General features: G+C 45.1%; 1 protein-coding gene across 1 annotated transcript in view; it reads left to right on the top strand.

Moving 5' to 3' along the window:
* The window catches only part of ANKRD52 (ankyrin repeat domain 52), a 50743-nt gene extending 37603 nt beyond the window's left edge, over positions 1–13140 (top strand). The window contains 9 exon segments of the mRNA XM_088180844.1: positions 4429–4516; positions 7284–7367; positions 7458–7603; positions 8295–8377; positions 9533–9616; positions 11177–11279; positions 12903–12946; positions 12948–13054; positions 13056–13140. Coding sequence (XP_088036970.1) covers positions 4429–4516; positions 7284–7367; positions 7458–7603; positions 8295–8377; positions 9533–9616; positions 11177–11279; positions 12903–12946; positions 12948–13054; positions 13056–13140 — 824 coding nt within the window.
* Positions 13141–20891: the final 7751 nt, after the last annotated feature.

Below are 20891 nucleotides of genomic sequence, written 5' to 3'. Positions count from 1 at the left end.
TTATCTACAGTGATTTATTTACACAGATTTATTTGCACAGATTTATTTACAGTGATTTATGTACACAGATTCCTGTACACAGATTTAATTGCACAGATTTGTTTAAACAGATTTGTTTACAGTAATTTATTTATACAGATTTATTTGCACAGATTTATTTACAGTGATTTATGTACACAGATTTATTTGCAGTAATTTATTTACACAGATTTATTTACACAGATTTTTGCACAGATTTATTTGCAGTAATTTATTTACAGTGATTTATGTACACAGATTTATTCACAGTGATTTATTCACACAGATTTATTTACAGTAATTTATTCACAGTGATTTATTTACACAGATTTATGTACACAGATTTATTTACAGTGATTTATGCACAGATTTATGTACACAGATTTATTTACACAGATTTTTGCACAGATTTATTTACAGTAATTTTTCACAGTAATTTATTTACACAGATTTATTTACAGTAATTTATTCACAGTGATTTATTTACACAGATTTATTTACACAGATTTATTGACAGATTTATTTACAGTAATTTATTTACAGTGATTTATTTACACAGATTTTTGCACAGATTTATTTTCAGTAATTTATTCACAGTGATTTATTTACACAGATCTATTTACACAGATTTATTTGCTCAGATTTATTCACAGTAATTTATTCACAGTAATTTATTCACAGTAATTTATTCACAGTGATTTATTCACAGTAATTTATTCACAGTGATTTATTCACAGTGATTTATGTACAGAGATTTTTGCCCAGGTTTCTGCAGAGCATCCAGGATTGCAGGGGATGAGTCTGGAGCTGTTTTTTTTTATTTTCCAGCATCTCTCATTTCATGGCTGGGACAATGGAACAGCAGCTGTGAACCCTCTGTTACAACTCCCTTTCAAATGTTCTTTAAACTTTGATTTTTGGTGATTTTGGGTGAATTTTTGACCAATCACAAAAAGCAAAACCTTGCTGGCAATAGATTCATCCAACCACTCCAGATAAAACAATTTATTCTTTATTTCCAGTGCAACACCTGCTTGTAGAATTTAAAATACCTCACACACATTTTCATGATTCAATTTAGAATTTCCCAATATCTTCCCCAATTTATTTTTCTGCAGCTCAGGGGTTTTTTTTTTTAGCTAAATTTTAATACCCAGGCCATTGTTTTATTTGTTCTTGATTTCTGCATCTCACCCAACTTTAAATTTGGTGTCTGTGACAAATCCTGCAGTGCTGCTGTTCCTCAGAGCTGGGGTTTGCAGCTTTCCCAAAACTTTTAAAAGTTTTATTTAAAAAAAAAAAATATTCCCAATTTATTTAAAAAAAAATTATTCCCAATTTATTTTTAAAAAATTTATTCCCAATTTATTTTAAAAAAATATTCCCAATTTATTTTAAAAAATTTATTCCCAATTTATTTTAAAAAATTTATTCCAAATTTATTTAAAAAAATATTCCAAATTTATTTAAAAAAATTTATTCCCAATTTATTTTAAAAAATTTATTCCAAATTTATTAAAAAAAAATTTATTCCCAATTTATTTTTAAAAATTTATTCCCAATTTATTTTTTAAAAATTTATTCCAAATTTATTTTAAAAATTTATTCCCAATTTATTTAAAAAAATATTCCCAACTTATTTTAAAAAATTTATTCCCAATTTATTTTTAAAAATTTATTCCCAATTTATTTTAAAAACTTATTCCCAATTTATTTTAAAAAATCTATTCCCAATTTATTTTTTAAAAATTTATTCCCAATTTATTTTAAAAATTTATTCCCAATTTATTTTTAAAAAATTATTCACAATTTGTTTTAAAAAATTTATTCCCAATTTATTTAAAAAAAAATTATTCCCAATTTATTTTAAAAAATTTATTCCCAATTTATTTTAAAAAATTTATTCCCAATTTATGTAAAAAAAAAATTATTCCCAATTTATTTTTTAAAAATTTATTCCAAATTTATTTTTAAAAAATTTATTCCCAATTTATTTTTAAAAAAATTTATTCCCAATTTATTAAAAAAAAATATTCCCAACTTATTTTAAAAAATTTATTCCCAACTTATTTTAAAAAATTTATTCCCAATTTATTTTAAAAAATCTATTCCCAATTTATTTTTTAAAAATTTATTCCCAATTTATTTAAAAAAAAATATATTCCCAATTTATTTTTAAAAAATTTATTCCCAATTTATTTTAAAAATTTATTCCTAATTTATTTAAAAAAAATTTATTCCAAATTTATTTAAAAAAAATTTATTCCCAATTTATTTTTAAAAAATTATTCCCAATTTATTTAAAAAAAATATATTCCCAATTTATTTTTAAAAAATTTATTCCAAATTTATTTTAAAAAAATTATTCCAAATTTATTTTTAAAATTTTCTTCCCAACTTATTTTAAATTTTTTTTTTAAATAAGATTTAAAGCATTCCCAGCTCCAGCCCCTCCCCAGCTGCTCTGCTCAGCTGGGTTTTGCTGCAGGAATCTTGCAGGCAGATTTTTATTTTTTTTTTTTTCTCTCCTTTCTCCTGTCAGGCTCCTTAAAAAAAAAAAAACAAAAAAAACCCAAAAGAAACAAAACAAAAAAAACCAAACCAAACAAAACAAAAAACAAAAAAAAACCCCAAAAAACCAACAAAAAAACAAAACAAAACAAAACAAAAAAAACCAAAACCAACAACCAAAAAAAAAAAAAAAAAAACCCAACAAAAAAACCCAAAAAAACTCCACAAAAAACCCAAAAAAAACCCCCCAAAAAACCCCAAAAAACCCAAAAAACCCCCCAAAAAACCCCAAAAAACCCAAAAAAAACCCCCCAAAAAACCCCCAAAAAACCACAAAAAAAAACCCAAAAACGATTCCAAGCCTTGGAGCCCCTGTAAAGGGATTTTTTATCCCAAATAATTCCAGGGTTGGAGCCCCTGGGATGGGCTGGGAGGGGAATTTTATCCCAAAAAAAAAAAAAAAAAAAAAATTCCAGGCCTTAGAATCTGTGGGAAAGGGAATGGAGCAGGAATGAACTGGGATATACTGGGAATGGACTGGGATAAACTGGGAATGGACTGGGATATACTGGGAATGGACTGGGATATACTGGGTTAAACTGGGAATGGAGCTGGGAATGGAGCAGGAATGAACTGGGATATACTGGGAATGGACTGGGAATAAACTGGGATATACTGGGAATGGACTGGGAATGGACTGGGATATACTGGGTTAAACTGGGAATGGAGCAGGAATGAACTGGGATATACTGGGAATGGACTGGGAATAAATTGGGAATAAATAGGGAATAAATTGGGAATGGAACTGGGAATGGACTGGGAATAAACTGGGAATTTACTGGGAACTGGGAATGGACTGGGAATGGGAACTGGGAATGAACTGGGGTATACTGGGATATACTGGGATAAACTGGGAATGGAACTGTGAATGGACTGGGAATGAACTGGGAATAAACTGGGAATGGAACTGGAAATGGACTGGGAATGGATTGGGAATAAACTGGGAATGAACTGGGAATAAACGGGTATACTGGGATAAACTGGGATAAACTGGGAATGGACTGGGAATGAACTGGGAATAAATTGGGAATGGAACTGGAAATGGAACTGGGAATAAACTGGGATATACTGGGATAAACTGGGAATGGAACAGGAATGGACTGGGAATGAACTGGGAATGAACTGGGAATAAATTGGGAATAAATTGGGAATGGAACTGGAAATGGAACTGGGAATAAACTGGGATATACTGGGATAAACTGGGAATGGAACTGGGAATAAACTGGGAATGGACTGGGAATAAACTGGGAACTGGGAATGGACTGGGAATGAACTGGGAATGGAACAGGAAATGGACTGGGAATAAATTGGGAATGGAAACTGGAAATGGAACTGGGAATAAATTTTCAGGGATTTCAGGATTTTCAAGGATTTTCAGGAATTTCAGGATTTTCAGGAATTTCAGGGATTTCAGGGATTTTTCAGGAATTTTCAGGAATTTCAGGAATTTTCAGGATTTTCAGGAATTTCAGGATTTTCAAGGATTTTCAGGAATTTCCAGGATTTTCAGGAATTCCAGGATTTCAGGAATTTCAGGGATTTCAGGAATTCCAGGATTTTCAGGATTTTCAGGAATTTCAGGGATTCCAGGAATTCCAGGATTTTCAGGAATTTCAGAATTTTCAGGAATTTTCAGGAATTTTCATGAATTTCAGGGATTTTCACCATTTTCAGGATTTTCAGGGATTTTTCAGAATTTCCAGGATTTTCAGGAATTTCCAGGAATTTCAGGATTTTCAGGGATTTCCAGGATTTTCAGGAATTTCAGGAATTCCAGGGATTCCAGGAATTCCAGGGATTTCAGGAATTCCAGGATTTCCCTGCTCTCCCTGTCCCCAGGGCACGAAGATTGTCTGGAATTGTTACTTGAACACAACCCGTTTGCTTACCTTGAAGGAAACCCCTTTACTCCATTGCACTGTGCAGTGTAAGTGACCCCAAAAAACAACTCCAGGGTTGGGGTTTCTGGGCTGGGCTGAAAGGGGAATTTTACCCCAAAAATCATTCCAAAAATTCCACATCTTGGAGCCCCTGGGCTGGGCTGAAAGGGGAATTTTATCCCCAAAATAATTCCAGGGTTGGAGCCTCTGGGATGGGCTGAAAGGGGAATTTTATTCCAAAAATAATTCCAGGGTTGGAGCCTCTGGAATGGATTGAGATGAGAATTTTACCCCAAAATAATTCCAAAAATTCCAGGGTTGGGGCTTCTGGGATGGGCTGAAAGGGGAATTTTACTCCAAAAATAATTCCAGGTTTGGAGCCCCTGGGATGGATTGAAATTAGAATTTTATCCCAAAAATAATTCCAAAAATTTCAGGTCTTGGAGTCCCTGGCATGGGCTGAAAGGGGAATTTTATCCCAAAAATGATTCCAGGGTTGGAGCCCCTGGGATGGATTGAAATGAGAATTTTGCCCCCAAAATAATTCCAAAAATTCCAGGGTTGGGGCTTCTGGGCTGGGCTGAAAGGGGAATTTTACCCCAAAAATAATTCCAAAAAATTCAGATCTTGAAGTCCCTGGGGTGGGCTGAAAGGAGAATTTTACCCCAAAAACAATTCCAGGTTTGGAGCCACTGGGATGGGCTGAAAGGGGAATTTTACCCCAAAATAATTCCAATAATTCCAGGTCTGGGAGCCCCTGGGACGTTTTTAAAGGAATTTTTATTTTTCATTTTTTCACCCAAATCACTCCAGACCCGGGATACCCCTGGGGATGTTCTGAAAGGAATTTTTAAAATCCAGATAATTCCAGTCCTGGGAGCTCCTGGGGATGTTCTGAAAGGAGAATTTTACCCAAAAAATAATTCCAGGCCTGAGAACCCTTGGGATGCTCTGAAAGGAATTTTAAAAATTTTTTCACACAAATAATTCCAGGTCTGGGAGCCCCTGGGGATGTTCTTCCCCTGGGATGTTCTGAAAGGAATTTTTTTATCCAGATAATTCCAGGCCTGAGAACCCCTGGACGTTTTTAAAGGAATTTTTTTTAATTTTTTCACCCGAATCACTCCAGACAGACCCAGGATCCCCCTGGGATGTTTCTGAAAGGAGAATTTTACCCCAAAATAATTCCAATAATTCCAGAGCCGGGGTCCCCTGGGACATTCTTAAAGGAATTTTTATTTTTAATTTTTTCACCCGAATCACTCCAGACCCGGGAGCCCCCTGGGATGTTCTGAAAGGAGAATTTTATCCAAAAATAATTCCAATAACTCCCAGGTATTGGAGCCCCTGGGAAGTTCTGAAAGGAAATTTTTTTTTATTTTTTCACCCAAATCACTCCAGACAGACCCGGGATCCCCCTGGGAAGTTCTTAAAGGAATTTTTTTTTTATTTTTTCACACGAATCACTCCAGACCTGGGAGCCCCTGGGATGTTCTGAAAGGGGAATTTTACCCAAAAATAATTCCAGGCCTGAGAACCCCTGGGATGTTCTTAAAGGAATTTTTATTTTTAATTTTTTCACACAAATAACTCCAGACAGACCCGGGAGCCCCCTGGGATGTTCTGAAAGGGTTTTTTTAACCCCAGAAATTCCAGATATTGGAGCCCCTCAAAGGATTTTTTAATTCAGATAATTCCAGGTCTGGGAGCCCCTGGGGATGTTCTTAAAGGAGTTTTAAAATTTATTTTTAACACGAATCACTCTCAGACCTGGGAGCCCCTGGGATGTTCTGAAAGGAGAATTTTATCCAAAAATAATTCCAATAATTCCAGGCCTGAGAACCCCTGGGATGTTCTGAAAGGGTTTTTTTACCCCAGAAATTCCAGATATTGGAGACCTCAAAGGATTTTTTTATTCAGATAATTCCAGGTCTGGGAGCCCCCTGGGGATGTTCTGAAAGGGGAATTTTATCCAAAAATAATTCCAATAATTCCAGGCCTGAGAACCCCTGGGATGTTCTGAAAGGAATTTTTATTTTTAATTTTTTCACCCAAATCACTCCAGAGCCGGGATCACCCCCTGGGATGTTCTGAAAGGAATTTTTTTACCCCAGAAATTCCAGGTATTGGAGCCTCTCAAAGGATTTTTTAATTCAGATAATTCCAGGTCTGGGAGTCCCTGGGGATGTTCTGAAAGGAATTTTTATTTTTAATTTTTTCACCCGAATCACTCCAGAGCCGGGATCCCCTGGGATGTTCTGAAAGGAGAATTTTATCCAAAAATAATTCCAATAATTCCAGGTCTGAGAACCCCTGGGATGTTCTTAAAGGAATTTTTATTTTTAATTTTTTACCCGAATCACTCCAGACCCGGGATCCCCCTGGGATGTTCTGAAAGGAATTTTTTTACCCCAGAAATTCCAGATTTTGGAGCCTCTCAAAGGATTTTTTAATTCAGATAATTCCAGGTCTGGGAGTCCCTGGGGGTGTTCTTAAAGGAATTTTTATTTTTAATTTTTTCACCCAAATCACTCCAGACCCGGGATCCCCCTGGGATGTTCTGAAAGGAGAATTTTAGCCAAAAATAATTCCAATAATTCCAGGCCTGAGAACCCCTGGGATGTTCTTAAAGGAATTTTTATTTTTAATTTTTTCACCCAAATCACTCCAGACCCGGGATCCCCCTGGGGATGTTCTGAAATGAGAATTTTACCCCCAAAATAATTCCAATCACTCCAGAGCCGGGATCCCCCTGGCGTTTCTGCCGTGCCCCGGACCCCTCCCCTAATTCCTCCGTGCTCCCCCTCCCCAAGAAATTAACAACCAGGACGGCACTGCCGAGATGCTGGTGGAAGCCTTGGGTGCCAAGATTGTTAATAGCAGAGATGCCAAAGGAAGGTGAGGGTCCCCTCCCTGCCCCCCTGCTCTGCCCCCCTGCCCCCCCGACCCCCACATTCTGATTTTTGGGGTTTTTTTTTTGCCCTCCAGGACCCCCCTTCACGCCGCTGCCTTCGCTGACAATGTCCGTGGTTTGCAGCTGCTCCTGCGCCACCGGGCCCAGGTGGACTCGGCCGACAAACAGGGCAGGACCCCCCTGATGGTGGCATCGGAGCACGGGCACACGGCGGCCGTGGGTGGGTGGGGCCTGGGGACACCTGGGGACACCTGGGGACACCTGGGGACACCTGGGGACACCTGGGGATAGCTGGGGACAGAACCTGGGGACACCTGGGACAGCTGGGGATAGCTGGGGATAGCTGGGGACAGCTGGGGGACACCCAGGGACACGGCCCTGGGGATAGCTGGGGGACACCTGGGGACAGCTGGGACACCTGGGGACAGAACCCTGGGGACACCTGGGACAGCTGGGGATAGCTGGGGACAGCTGGGGACACCCAGGGACACGGCCTGGGGATAGCTGGGGACACCTGGGGACAGCTGGGGATAGCTGGGGACACCTGGGGACAGAACCTGGGGACACCTGGGGATAGCTGGGGACACTGTGGGGACATGGCCTGGGGACACCTGGGGACTCTTCTTTAATCCTGGACACTGTGGGGACACGGCCTGGGGACATTTGGGGACATTTTGTGGCTCCTTCCTGAGCCTGGACACTGTGGGGACAGACCCTGGGGACATTTTGTGGCTCCTCTTTAAGTCTGGAGCCTGCAAGGACAGACCCTGGGGACATGTGGGGACAATGGGGACACTGGGGGGACATTGGGGACATTTGGGGACACTGGGGACACTGGGGGGACACTGGGGGACACTGGGGACATTGGGGACACTGGAGCCTGTCCCCCAGCGTTCCCGTGCTCCCTGCAGAGTTCCTGCTGTTCCAGGCCAAGGCCAATCTCACCGTGCTGGACATCAACAGGAACACGGCTCTGCACCTGGCCTGCAGCAAGGTGGGCACGGCTGCCAGGGCCCTGGGCCACCTGTGTCACCTCTGTGTCACCTGTGTGTCATCTGTGTGTCACCTGTGTCCCCTGTGTGTCACCTGTGTGTCACCCTGTGTGTCTGTCCCCTGTGTCCCCCTGTGTCCCCCATGTGTCATCTGTGTCACCTCTGTGTCACCTGTGTAACCTCTGTGTCACCTCTGTGTCACCTGTGTCACCTGTGCCACCTGTGTCACCCTCTGTGTCACCTCTGTGTCACCTCTGTGTCACCTGTGTCACCTGTGTCACCTGTGTGTCACCTGTGTCAGCTTGTGTGTCACCTCTGTGTGTCACCTCTGTGTCCCCTCTGTGTCACCTGTGTCAGCTGTGTGTCACCTGTGTGTCACCTGTGTCAGCTGTGCCACCTCTGTGTCACCTGTGCCACCTGTGTGTCACCCTGTGTCACCTTGTGTGTCATCTGTGTGTCACCTGTGTGTCACCTGTGCCACCTCCGTGTCACCTGTGTCCCCCCTGTGTGTCACCTGTGTGTCACCTGTGCCACCTGTGTCAGCTCTGTGTCAGCTGTGTGTCACCTGTGTGTCACCTGTGTCAGCTGTGCCCACCTCTGTGTCACCTGTGCCACCTGTGTGTCACCCTGTGTCACCTGTGTGTCATCTGTGTGTCACCTGTGTGTCACCTGTGCCACCTCCGTGTCACCTGTGTCCCCCCCTGTGTGTCACCTGTGCCACCTGTGTCAGCTCTGTGTCAGCTGTGTGTCACCTGCGTGTCACCTGTGTGTCACCTGTGTCAGCTGTGCCACCTGTGTGTCACCCTGTGTGTCAGCTGTGCCACCTGTGTGTCACCTGTGTGTCACCTGTGTGTCACCTGTGTGTCCCCTGTGTCACCTGTGGTCACCTGTGTCCCCCCCGTGTCCCCCCCCCGTGTCCCCCGTGGTCCCCCTGTGTCCCCCCCCGTGTCCCCCCTGTGTCCCCCCCCGTGTCCCCCCCGTGTCCCCCCTGTGTCCCCCCTGTGTCCCCCGTGTCCCCCCCCGTGTCCCCGTGCTCATTCTCCCCGCTCGGGGCAGGGTGGAGGGTGGGGCTGGGGGGGGGCTCAGGTGTCCCAGCGGGGGCCCGGGCGGATTTTGGGGAGGGGTCCGGAGCCGCCCTGAGCCCGGGCCGTCCCCAGGGCCATGAGAAGTGTGCCTTGCTGATCCTGGGGGAGACCCGCGACCTCGGCCTTATCAATGCCAGCAACAGCTGCCCTGCAGATGTGAGTGCACAGCTGGATGCCCCGAAATTCCCAAAAAACCCCCAAAACCCCCCAAAAAACCCAAAAAAACCTAAAAAAACCCCAACCCCCCCCCAAAACCCCCCAAAAAACCCCCAAAAACCCAAAAAAACCCCCCCCAAAAACCCAAAAAAACCAACACCCCCCCCCCCCAAACCCCCCCAAAAAACCCCCAAAAAACCCAAAAAAACCCCCCCAAAAACCCAAAAAAAACCCAACACCCCCCCCCCCCAAACCCCCCAAAAAACCCCCCAAAAAACCAAAAAAAAACCCAAAAAAACCAAAAAAAAACCCAAAAAACCCCAAAACTGGGACTGGGAGAGCTCGGGAGCGGCCACGAGGAGCCGCTGGGGGGGGGGGGGAGGCAGGGGGGTTCTATGGGGTTTGGGGTTCTATGGGGTGGGGTTTGGGGTTCTGTGAGGTGTGGGGTTGGGTTTTGGAGCTTTTTGGGGTGGGGTTTGTGGTGGGATTTTGGGGTTCTATGGGGTTTGGGGGTTCTGTGGGGTTTGGGGTGGATTTTGGGGGTTCTATGGGGTTTGGGGGGTCTGTGGGGTTTGGGGTGGGATTTTGGGGTTCTATGGGGTTTTGGGGGGTTCTGTGGGGTTTGGGGTGGTGGTTTGGAGCTCTGTGGGGTTTGGGGTGGGGTTTGGAGCTCTGTGGGGTTTGGGGCAGGTTTAGGGTGGGTTTGGGGTGGGTTTGGGGGCGGCTTTGGGACGGCTTTGGGGTGGGGTTTTGGATCTCTCTGGGGTCTGGGGCGGTTTGGGGCTCTGTGGGGTTTTAGGGCGGGTTTGGGGTCGGTTTGGGTCGGTTGGGGGGCGGGTTTAGGGTCGGTTTGGGGTCGGTTTAGGGTCGGTTTGGGGCCGGTTTGGGATCGGTTTGGGATCGGTTTGGGGTCGGTTTGGAGCCGGTTTGGGGCGGGTTTAGGGGTCGGTTTGGGTCGGTTTAGGGTCGGTTTGGGGCCGGTTTGGGATCGGTTTGGGATCGGTTTGGGGTCGGTTTGGGGCCGGTTTGGGGTCGGTTTGGGGCGGGGTTTGGGGGTCGGTTTGGGGGGTCGGTTTGGGGTCGGTTTGGGGCAGCTTTGGGGTCGGTTTTGGGGCCGGTTTGGGGCGGGGTTTGGGGTCGGTTTAGGGGCGGGTTTGGGGTCGGTTTGGGGTCGAGTTTGGGGCCGGTTTGGGGCGGGGTTTGGGGTCGGTTTGGGGTACGGTTTGGGGGTCGGTTTGGGGCCGGTTTGGGATCGTGTTTGGGGCCGGTTTGGGGTCGGTTTGGGGCGAGTTTGGGGTCGGTTTGGGGCCGGTTTGGGGTCGGTTTGGGGCGAGTTTTGGGGTCGGTTTGGGGCCGGTTTGGGGTCGGTTTGGGGTCAGTTTGGGGCCGGTTTGGGGTCGGTTTGGGGCAGGTTTGGGGTGGATTTAGGGCCGGTTTGGGGCCGGTTTGGGGTGGATTTAGGGTCGGTTTGGGGCCGGGTTTTGGGGTGGATTTAGGGTCGGTTTTGGGGCCCGGTTTGGGGTGGATTTAGGGCCGGTTTGGGGCGCTGATCCCCATTAGTGTCTCCCCAGGCCCCTGCACATCGCGGCTCGGAACGGCCTCGCCTCGGTGGTGCAGGCGCTGCTCAGCCGGGGAGCCACCGTGCTGGCCGTGGATGAAGAAGGTGGGCCCGGGGGGTTTTGGGGGGTCCCGGGGGGGTTTTTGGGGGGGTTTTGGGGGGTGTTTTTGGGGGGGTCCCGGGGGGGTTTTTTGGGGGGGGTTCCCGGTGGGGGTTTTGGGGGGGGTCCCGGGGGGTCCTGGTGGGGGGGTCCCGGGGGGTCCTGGGGGGTTTCTCCATTCCTGGGAAGTGCCCAGAGCTCAGGGAATGCTCAGGCACAGCCACCCCAAACAGCCGCCCTGGCCAAGGGTTCCATTCCCAAATTATCCCATCCCAAAAACCCTTCCCAAAACCCCTTCCCAAATCATCACCATCCCAAATTATCCCATCCCAAAAACCCTTCCCAAAAACCCTTCCCAAATTATCCCATCCCAAAAACCCTTCCCAAATCATCCCCTGTCCCAAATCATCCCTGTCCCAAATCATCCCATCCCAAATTATCCCTTCCCAAGTCATCCTCTCCCAAATCATAACCACGGAAATCAGGCCCTTCACACGACCTCGCAATGCCACACCCCATAACCCCACACCCCCATAACCCCATAACCCCACACCCCATAACCCCACACCCCACATCCCATAACCCCATAACCCCACACCCCAATTCCCATAACCCCATAACCCCGTAACCCCATAATCCCAAAACCTCCATAACCCCATAACCCCAATCCCACACCCCATAACCCCGTAACCCCATAACCCCACACCCACGCACAGCCGCCATAACCCCACACCCCATAACCCACCACACACCCCATAACCCCATAACCCCATAACCCCACACCCCACAGCCGCCATAACCCCACACCCCAATTCCCCAGTCCCACACCCCAGTGCCCCCCATCCCACACCCCAACCCATAACCCCACGCCCCAATCCCACACCCCATAACCCCATAAACCCCACACACCATAACCCCAATTCTCCAACCCCACAGCCCCCATAACCCCATAACCCCACACACCCCCATAACCCCAATTCTCCAACCCCACAGCCCCCATAACCCCATAACCCCACACACCCCAATAACCCCACACCCCATAACCCCAATCCCATAACCCCATAACCCCACACCCCATAACCCCAATCCCATAACCCCACACCCCCCACACCCCACACCCCAATTCCCCAGTCCCACACCCCAGTGCCCCCATCCCACACCCCAATCCCATAACCCCACACCCCATAACCCCACACCCCATAACCCCACACACCCATAACCCCAGATCCCATAACCCCACACCCCATAACCCCCAATCCCATAACCCCATAACCCCACACCCCATAACCCCATAACCCCATAACCCCACACCCCATAACCCCAATCCATAACCCCATAACCCCAGATCCCATAACCCCACACCCCATAACCCCAATCCCATAACCCCATAACCCCACAACCCCATTCCCCAATCCCATAACCCCACACCCCATAACCCCAATCCCATAACCCCATAACCCCACACCCCATAACCCCAATCCCATAGCCCCACACCCCCACACCCCATAACCCCAATCCCATAACCCCACACCCCATAACCCCAATCCCATAACCCCATAACCCCACACCCCATTCCCCAATCCCATAGCCCCACCCCGGCTGTGACCCCGTCCGGTTGTGTCTCGCAGGCCACACTCCGGCGCTGGCCTGTGCCCCGAACAAGGACGTTGCCAGACTGCCTGGCGCTCATCCTCTCCACCATGAAGCCTTTCCCGGCCAAGGACGCGCTGGGCTCCTTCAGCCTCAGCCTCCTGCACAACTGCGGGGCGGCGGCGGCAGCGGGGGGCGCTGCCCCTCGGCTCCCCCCGGCCCTACGGCCCCGAGCGCCGCGGGCCGCTCGGTATGGACGGCTGCTACTCGGAGTGAGCCCCCGGGCACCGGGCACCGGGCACCGGGAACCGGGAACCGGGAAACGGGAACCGGGAAACGGGAACCGGGAACCCTGCACTGGGCACCGGGAACCGGGAACCGGGCACCGGGAACCGGGAAACGGGAAACGGGAACCGGGAACTGGGCACCGGGAACCGGGAAACGGGGAACCGGGAACCCTGCACTGGGCACCGGGGGAACCGGGAACCGGGAAACCGGGCACCGGGGAAACGGGAACCCTGCACTCGGAACCGGGAAACCGGGAACTGGGGCACCGGGAACCGGGAACCCTGCACCCGGGAACCGGGAACCGGGAACCCTGCACTCGGAACCGGGAACCGGGAAACGGGAGCCGGGAAACCGTGAAACGGGAACCGGGAAACGGGGAACCGAGGAACCCTGCACCCGGAACCGGGAACCGGTAAACGGGAACCGGGAAACGGGAACCGGGAACCGGGAACCCTGCACCCGGAACCGGGGAACCCTGCACCCGGGAACCGGGAACCCTGCACCCGGAACCGGGAACCCTGCACCCCGGAACCGGGGAACTGGGCACCCGTTAACTGGGAACCCCGCACCGGGCACCGGGAACCGCGCACTGGGGCACTGCGCACCGGGACCGGGAACCCCGCACCCGGAACCGGGCATCGGGAATCGGGCAACCCAGCGCACCGGGAACCCCGCACGTGTAGGGCGCTGGAAAGGAGAACGGGACACGGGACACGGGACACGGGACACGGGAACACGGGACACCGGGGCACGGGACAGGCGCGGGGAGAAGGGGGTGGGGAAAGCCAAGAGTTCGGTGATGTCGGGGTTCTGGTCCCTGCTCTGCCAGTCCTGGTCCCTCCTGTCCCCATCCTGGTCCCTCCTGTGCCCATCCTGGTCCCTGCTGTGCCCGTCCTGTTCCCTTCCTTCTGTACCCATGGCACCGGTGCCACTCCGGGTCCCATCTCTGCCCATCCTGGTCCCAGCTGTGCCCGTCCTGTTCCCTTCCTTCTGTACCCATGGCACCGGTGCCAGTCCTGGTCCCTGTTCTGTCCATGACACAAACGGTGCCAGTCCTGGTCCTTACTGTGCCGGTTCTGGTCCCTGTTCTGTGTTCCCTGGCACCGGTGCCACTCCGGGGTCCCATCTCTGCCCATCCAGGTCCCAGCTGTGTCCGTCCTGTTCCCTTCCTTCTGTACCCATGGCACGGGTGCCAGTCCTGGTCCCTGTTCTGTCCATGACACAAAACGGTGCCAGTCCTGGACCGTTCTGTGCCAGTTCTGGTCCCTGCTCTGCCCGTTCTGGTCCCTTCTGTGCCCATCCTGTTCCCTGCTGTGCCCGTCCTGGTCCTGTCCCACTGTACCCATGGCAGCGGTGCCAGTCCTGGTCCCTGTTGTGTCTGTGGCACAAACGGTGCCGGTTCTGGTTCCTGTTGTGTCCATCCTGGTCCCATCCCGCTGTACCCATGGCACCGGTGCCGGTTCTGGTCCCAGCTGTGCCGGTTCTGGTCCCTGTTCTGTGTCCCTGGCACCGGTGCCAGTCCTGGACCATTTTGTGCCAGTCCTGGTCCCTTCTGTCCCCATCCTGGTCCCTGCTGTGCCCGTCCTGGTCCTGTCCCATTGTGTCCCTGGCACCGGTGCCAGTCCTGGTCCCTGTTGTGTCTGTGACACAAACGGTGCCAGTCCTGGTCCCTGTTGTGCTGGTTCTGGTCCCTGTTGTGTCCCTGGCACCGGTGCCAGTCCTGGATCATTCTGTGCCCATCCTGGTCCCAGCTGTGCCAGTCCCGTCCCCATCCCACTGTGCCCGTTCCCGTTCCCATTCCCGTTCCCGTTCCCGTTCCCGGCCCGGGCAGGCGGTGCCAGGGCAGGGTTTGGGTTTGGGTTTGGGTTTGGGTTTGGGTTTGGGTTTGGGTTTGGGTTTGGGTTTGGGTTTGGGTTGGCACCGGGTCCCGGCTGCTGCTGCTGCTGCTTCCCTCGGACCCCTGGGCTCCAGCGGAGCCTTTTCCTCCCCGGAATTTCCATCCCGGAATTTCCATCCCGGAATTTCCATCCCGGATTTCCCTCCCCATCGTTTTTGTTCCATTCCCAACATTTTTGTTTCATTCCCAGCGTTTCCTCCTTGGCATTTTCGTTTCCTTCCCAAAGTTTTTGTTTCCTTCCCCCGCGTTTTTTTTTTTTTCCTTCCATTCCCAACATTTTTCTTTCCTTCCCTTCCCAATATTTTAAAATTTCCTTCCCAATATTTTCCTTCCCAATATTTTTTTTTTCCTTCCCAACATTTTTCTTCCATTCCCAACATTTCCTTCCCAACCTTTTGTGTTTAATTTCCCAACATTTCTCTTTTATTCCCAACATTTTTCTTCCCTTCCCAATTTTTTTTTTTCCTTCCCTTCCCTTCCCGGAGTTTTGTTTTTTTTTTTTAATCCCAAAATTCCCCTCCCTGGAATTTCCTGGAATTTCCTTTCCCCTTTCCCCTCCCCCGAAGCTGGGACGAGGAAAATCCCGAACTCTTGGCAGGGGAATTTGGGGGAATTTTGGGAATTATTTGTGGAATTTTGGGGAATTATTTGGGGAATTTTGGGGAATTATTTTGAGGAATTATTTTGGGGTTTTGGGGGAATCCAGCCAGGATGGGAATCCCTCCTCTCCTCACCCCCCCCAAAAAAAAAAAAACCACAAAAAAAAAAAAAAAAAAAACCTTGAAAAAAGCGAAATCTGCTGATCCTGGCACACCCCGGGCCCTTTGGCAGCTGAATTTTGGGGAAAATAAATTAAAAAAAAAACAAAAAAAAAACCAAAAAAAACCCAAAAAATCCAAACCCGGGTGCCCCGCTGGAGCCTCCCCTCCCCCACCAGGCACTTTAGGGATTCTCTTGGGATTTTTAAATTTTTTTTAAATTTTTTTTTTATTTTTCCCCCCGTTTTTGGTAATTTGTCAGATCCTAAAATCTCCTTTTTTTTTGTTTTTTTTTTTGTTTTTTTTTCCCCCCTTTGGTTTGTGTGGCCGTTCCCATGAGGGACTCGATGTTGGTTTATTGTTGGTTTTTATTTTTTTTTCCTAAAAGAGAATTATTTATAAAGCAATGAACGTTTACCTTTAAAAAAAACCCAACAGAAACCATTTAAAAAATGAAGAAAAAAAAAATCAACATTTTTAGCCTTTACTGAGGAAACAAATGCACTTGCAAATCCTGATGATTTCTGATTTTTGATTTTTAATTTTTTGATTTTTTTGGGATTCAGATTTTGTGGATGTGAACGAGGTCGTTGTTTTTTGGTTTGGGTTCTCTTTTCAATTTTTAATTTTTATTTTTTAGTTTTTAATTTTTAATTTTTAATTATTTTTAATTTTTAATTCTTTTTAATTTTTGGAAATCCTCTTTATGCTGCGGGTTCGAAGCATCCGAGAATGTTGCACTGACTTTTTTTTTTTTTATTATTTTTTAAATTTTATTTTTTATTTTATCTTGTTGGTTTTTTTTTTTTGGGCTGAATTACTGGAACAGCATCCAAAAAAACCCCAAATTTTATTTTATTATTTTATTTTATTTTATTATTTTATTTTATTTTATTTTATTTTATTTTATTTTATTTTATTTTATTTTATTTTATTTTATTTTATTTTTTCCCTCCCACGAGCGTTCAAAGCCAAAGACGGGGCTGCAGAGGGGGAGGGGCTGCAAGGGCCGCGGAATTTTGGGAATTTCGGGAATTTCGGGAATTTCGGGAATTTCCAAACCCCCCCCCGAGTGTCAGAGACAAATTTTAATTTTCATTTTTATTTTCATTTTTATTTTCATTTCTATTTTAATTTTTATTTTAGTTTTTATTTTCATTTTATTTTTAGTTTCATTTTTATTTTATTTTCATTTTAATTTTCATTTTTATTTTCATTTTTATTTTTATTTTCTTTTTTATTTTAGTTTAATTTTAATTTTCATTTTTATTTTCATTTTTATTTTTTATTTTTATTTTCATTTTTATTTTCATTTTTATTTTTTATTTTCATTTTTTATTTTCATTTTATTTTTTATTTTTTAATTTTCATTTTTATTTTAAATTTTATTTTCATTTTAATTTTCTTTTTTAAAATTTTTTCATTTTATTTTTCTTTTTTTTGAACCAAAGCCAAACTTTTCAAACCAAAAATGAAATTTTTTATTTTTGTCTTGACCTTTGGGGTGAAAAGCACATTAATTAATTAATTAATTAATTTTATTTTTTTTTTAATTTATTTTTTTCCCTCAGCGTTTCCTTCCCCCAGCACTCAAAAATCCCAAATTCCAGCACTTGAGGGGGGGAGGGATCCCAGGGATTTCCCTTTAATTTAATTTAATTTAATTTTATTTTATTTTTATATAAATCCCCTCCCTGCCCCCCATCCCTAAAGGAATCGCTGCCCCTTTTTATTCTTTTATTTTCCTTTATTTTTCTATTTTTTCTTTTTTTCTTTTTTTCTTTTTCTTTCTTTTTTCTTTTATTTTTCTTTTATTTTTTTCCCTTTTTTTTTTTCTCTTTTCTTTTCCTTTTTTTTCTTTTTTTTTTCTTTTTTTTTCCTTTTTTTTTTCTTTTTCTTTTTTTCTTTTTATTTTATTTTTTTTTACACCAGATACCTCAGCTCGGAACCAGAACGAACTCGAACGAAACTTGAATCAAAAAACCACAAAAAAAATCCCAAAAAACACCAAAAAAAAATCCCAAAAACACCCAAAAAAACCCCCAAAAACACAAAAAAAAAAATCCCCAAAAATCACAAAAAAATCCCCAAAAAATCTCTTTTTAATGGAAAATCCTTTTCCATCTTTAGGAAAAATTCTTTTCCTTTTCTCAGATATTTTTCCTTTTTTTTTTGAGGGGGGGAGGAACCAAATTTTCTTTTTTTGGGGGAAATATTTTCCCTTTTTTTTGGGAACTCTTTTTCTTTTTTTTAGGGAAATATTTTCTTTTTTTGGGAACTTTTTTCCCTTTTTTTTAGAACCTAATTTTCATTTTTTGGGGAACTTTTTTCAATTTTTTTGGGAGCTCATTTTCATTTTTTTGGGGAATTTCTTTTCCCTTTTTTTGGGAGCTCCTTCCCATTTTTCTACAGAGAAGAACTGGAAAAAAAAAAAAACCAAAAACCCCAAAAAACCCAAAAAAAACCCAAAAAAAATCCAAAAAAAGGAGAAAATTCGTTTCCATTTCAATTTTCCCAGCAGGAATTCCCAATTCCCGAATTTCCAGGGTGGGAATTTTTCATTTTCATTTTTTCCCAGCTGCTTTTTTAAATTTTATTTTTATTTTTTTCTGCCTCCACCCCACCCCTTTTATTGGTTTTTTTTGGGGGGGTTTGTGGATTTTTTTTTGTTTTGGTTTTTTGGGTTTTTTGGGTATTTTGGGGATTTTTTTTCGTTTGATTTTTGGGGTTTTTTGGAAGTATTTTTTTGATTTTTTTTTTTTGTTGTTGTTTTTTGGGGTTTTTGGAATTTTATTTTGTTTGTTTTTTGGGGTTTTTGTGGACATTTTTGGGAATTTTTGGGGGGGGGGTTTGGGGTATTTTTGGAAATTTTTTGTTTGATTTTTGGGGGTTTTTTTGCCTATTTTTGGGATTTTTTTAGTTTGGTTTTTTTTTGGTTTTTTTTTTTTTTTTTTTGAGGTATTGTTGGAATTTTATTTTCTTTTCTCGAGATTTTTTTTTTGCCTTTTTTTTTGCTTAAAAAATTTTATTTTTAATTTTTTTTCCGGATTTTTTTTTTTCCGGAAAAAATTTATTTTTATTTTTTTTTTTCCGGAAAAAATTCATTTATTAATTTTTTTTTTTTTGGCCGAAAAATTTATTTTTCATTCCTTTATTTTATTTTATTTTATTTTATTTCATTTTATTTCATTTTTTTTTACTCCCCAGGACAATCCCACCCCTCCCTCCCAGACAATCAAACCCCGAGGCCTCCCACACGTTAATAATGGAGAATTAATTAATTAATAACGCAAATGAATAAGGAGAGCGGGGGGGTGGGTGGGGGAGGGGCCGGGGTGGGGGAGGGGCCGGGGGGGGTCGCGCGTGGCCTTTTTTGGGGGCCGGGGCCGGGTCCTGTTCTCCTCCAGCACAGCTCGAACAATTCCAGGAATAACCGAAATATTCCCGAAAAATCGCGATATTTTCCTAACGGAGATTGATTGATGATGATGATGATGATGATGATGAATTTTGAATTTTTTTTTTTAATTTTTTTTTGGTTTTAAATCGTGATGGTTTTTGCCCCCGGTGCGTTGTAAAAAAAAAAAATAATTTAAAAAAAAAAACTTTAAAAAAAAAAATAATAAAAAGGGATGGAGGGAAACTTCCGCTGCCCCCCCCTCAAAATAATTCCCAAAGTTCAGAGAAAAAAAAAATTTTTTTTTTTTTTCATCTTTTTTCAACCCTCACGATCGGAGCACTCAGATCATTTTTTCAACCCCCCAAAAAAAACAACAACAACAAAAAAAATTAAAATTAAAAAAAAAAAGGAAGTTTCTCTCCCACCCCTTGGTCCAAAGCACTTGCTTCAAGTAACGAGCACTTTTGTGATAAAATTTTGAGTCTGGGTTCCCTTGAGCATCCCGAGCGAGGCGAGAGTGGCTTTGGGTTTTTATTTTTTAATTTTTTTTTTTTTTAATTTTTTTTTTTTTTTTTTTTTCGGTTGGAATTTAAAAGAGAGAAAGAGAAAAAAAAAAAAAAAAAAAAAAAAATTTCGTTTCCAGGGAATGAATGGACAAAGGGAAGTTGTGGTTTTTGAGAGAGAGAAATTAAAAAAAAAAATGGAAAATGTTTAAAAAAAAAATATTAAAAATGAATGGAAAAAAAAAAAAAAAAGAACCCAACAGCACAAAAAGAAAGAAAAAAGAAAAAAATTTAATTTACATTTCAAAGTCCGCGGGTGATTTTGCACTGCCACTGCCCGAGCGAGGGGCGCCGCCCCCTGAGCCATAGACAAACACTGAATGTACCGGGAAAAACCGGGATGGACCGGGAAAAACCGGGATAGACCGGGAAAAACCGGGAAAGACCGGGATAGACCGGGAAAAACCGGGATAGAACCGGGAAAAAACCGGGAAAAACCGGGATAGACCGGGATAAACCGGGATAAACCGGGATAGAACCGGGATAGACCGGGAAAAACCGGGATAGACCGGGATAAACCGGGGAAAACCGGGATAGAACCGGGAAAAACCGGGGAAAACCGGGATAGAACCGGGAAAAACCGGGATAAACCGGGATAGACCGGGATAGAACCGGGAAACACCGGGATAGACCGGGGAAAAACCGGGATAGAACCGGGAAAAACCGGGATAGAACCGGGATGGACCGGGATAGACCGGGATAAACCGGGGACAGGCTGGGATAGCCCAGGACAGCCCGGGAATGGAGCGGGACAGCCCCGGGACTGCCCGGGAACAGCCCGGGAGGTTCGGGAATCCTGTCCCGGCTCTGTCCCGTTCCTGTCCCGTTCCTGTCCCGGCTCTGTCCCGTTCCTGTCCCGTTCCTGTCCCGTTCCTGTCCCCCTGTCCCGCCCCCCTCTCACCCCTCTCCCATCCCATTTTCCCGTTATTTTCCCATTTTTCCCCATTTTTTCCCCTTTTTTCCCCCCTTTTTTTTTCCTTTTTTTCCATTTTTTCCCCTTTTCCCTCCCATCCCCTCCAGCCCGTCCCTCCCTTCCCTTCCCTTCCCTTCCCTTCCCTTTCCTTTCCTTTCCTTTCCTTTCCTTTCCTTTCCTTTTCCTTTCCTTTCCTTTCCTTTCCTTT

This window comes from Sturnus vulgaris, chromosome 30, assembly GCF_052056855.1.
Source record: "Sturnus vulgaris isolate bStuVul1 chromosome 30, bStuVul1.hap1, whole genome shotgun sequence".
Lineage (NCBI taxonomy): Eukaryota > Metazoa > Chordata > Aves > Passeriformes > Sturnidae > Sturnus > Sturnus vulgaris.
Note: the sequence above shows the minus strand (reverse complement) of the source record. Positions and strands in the feature narration are given on the sequence as shown.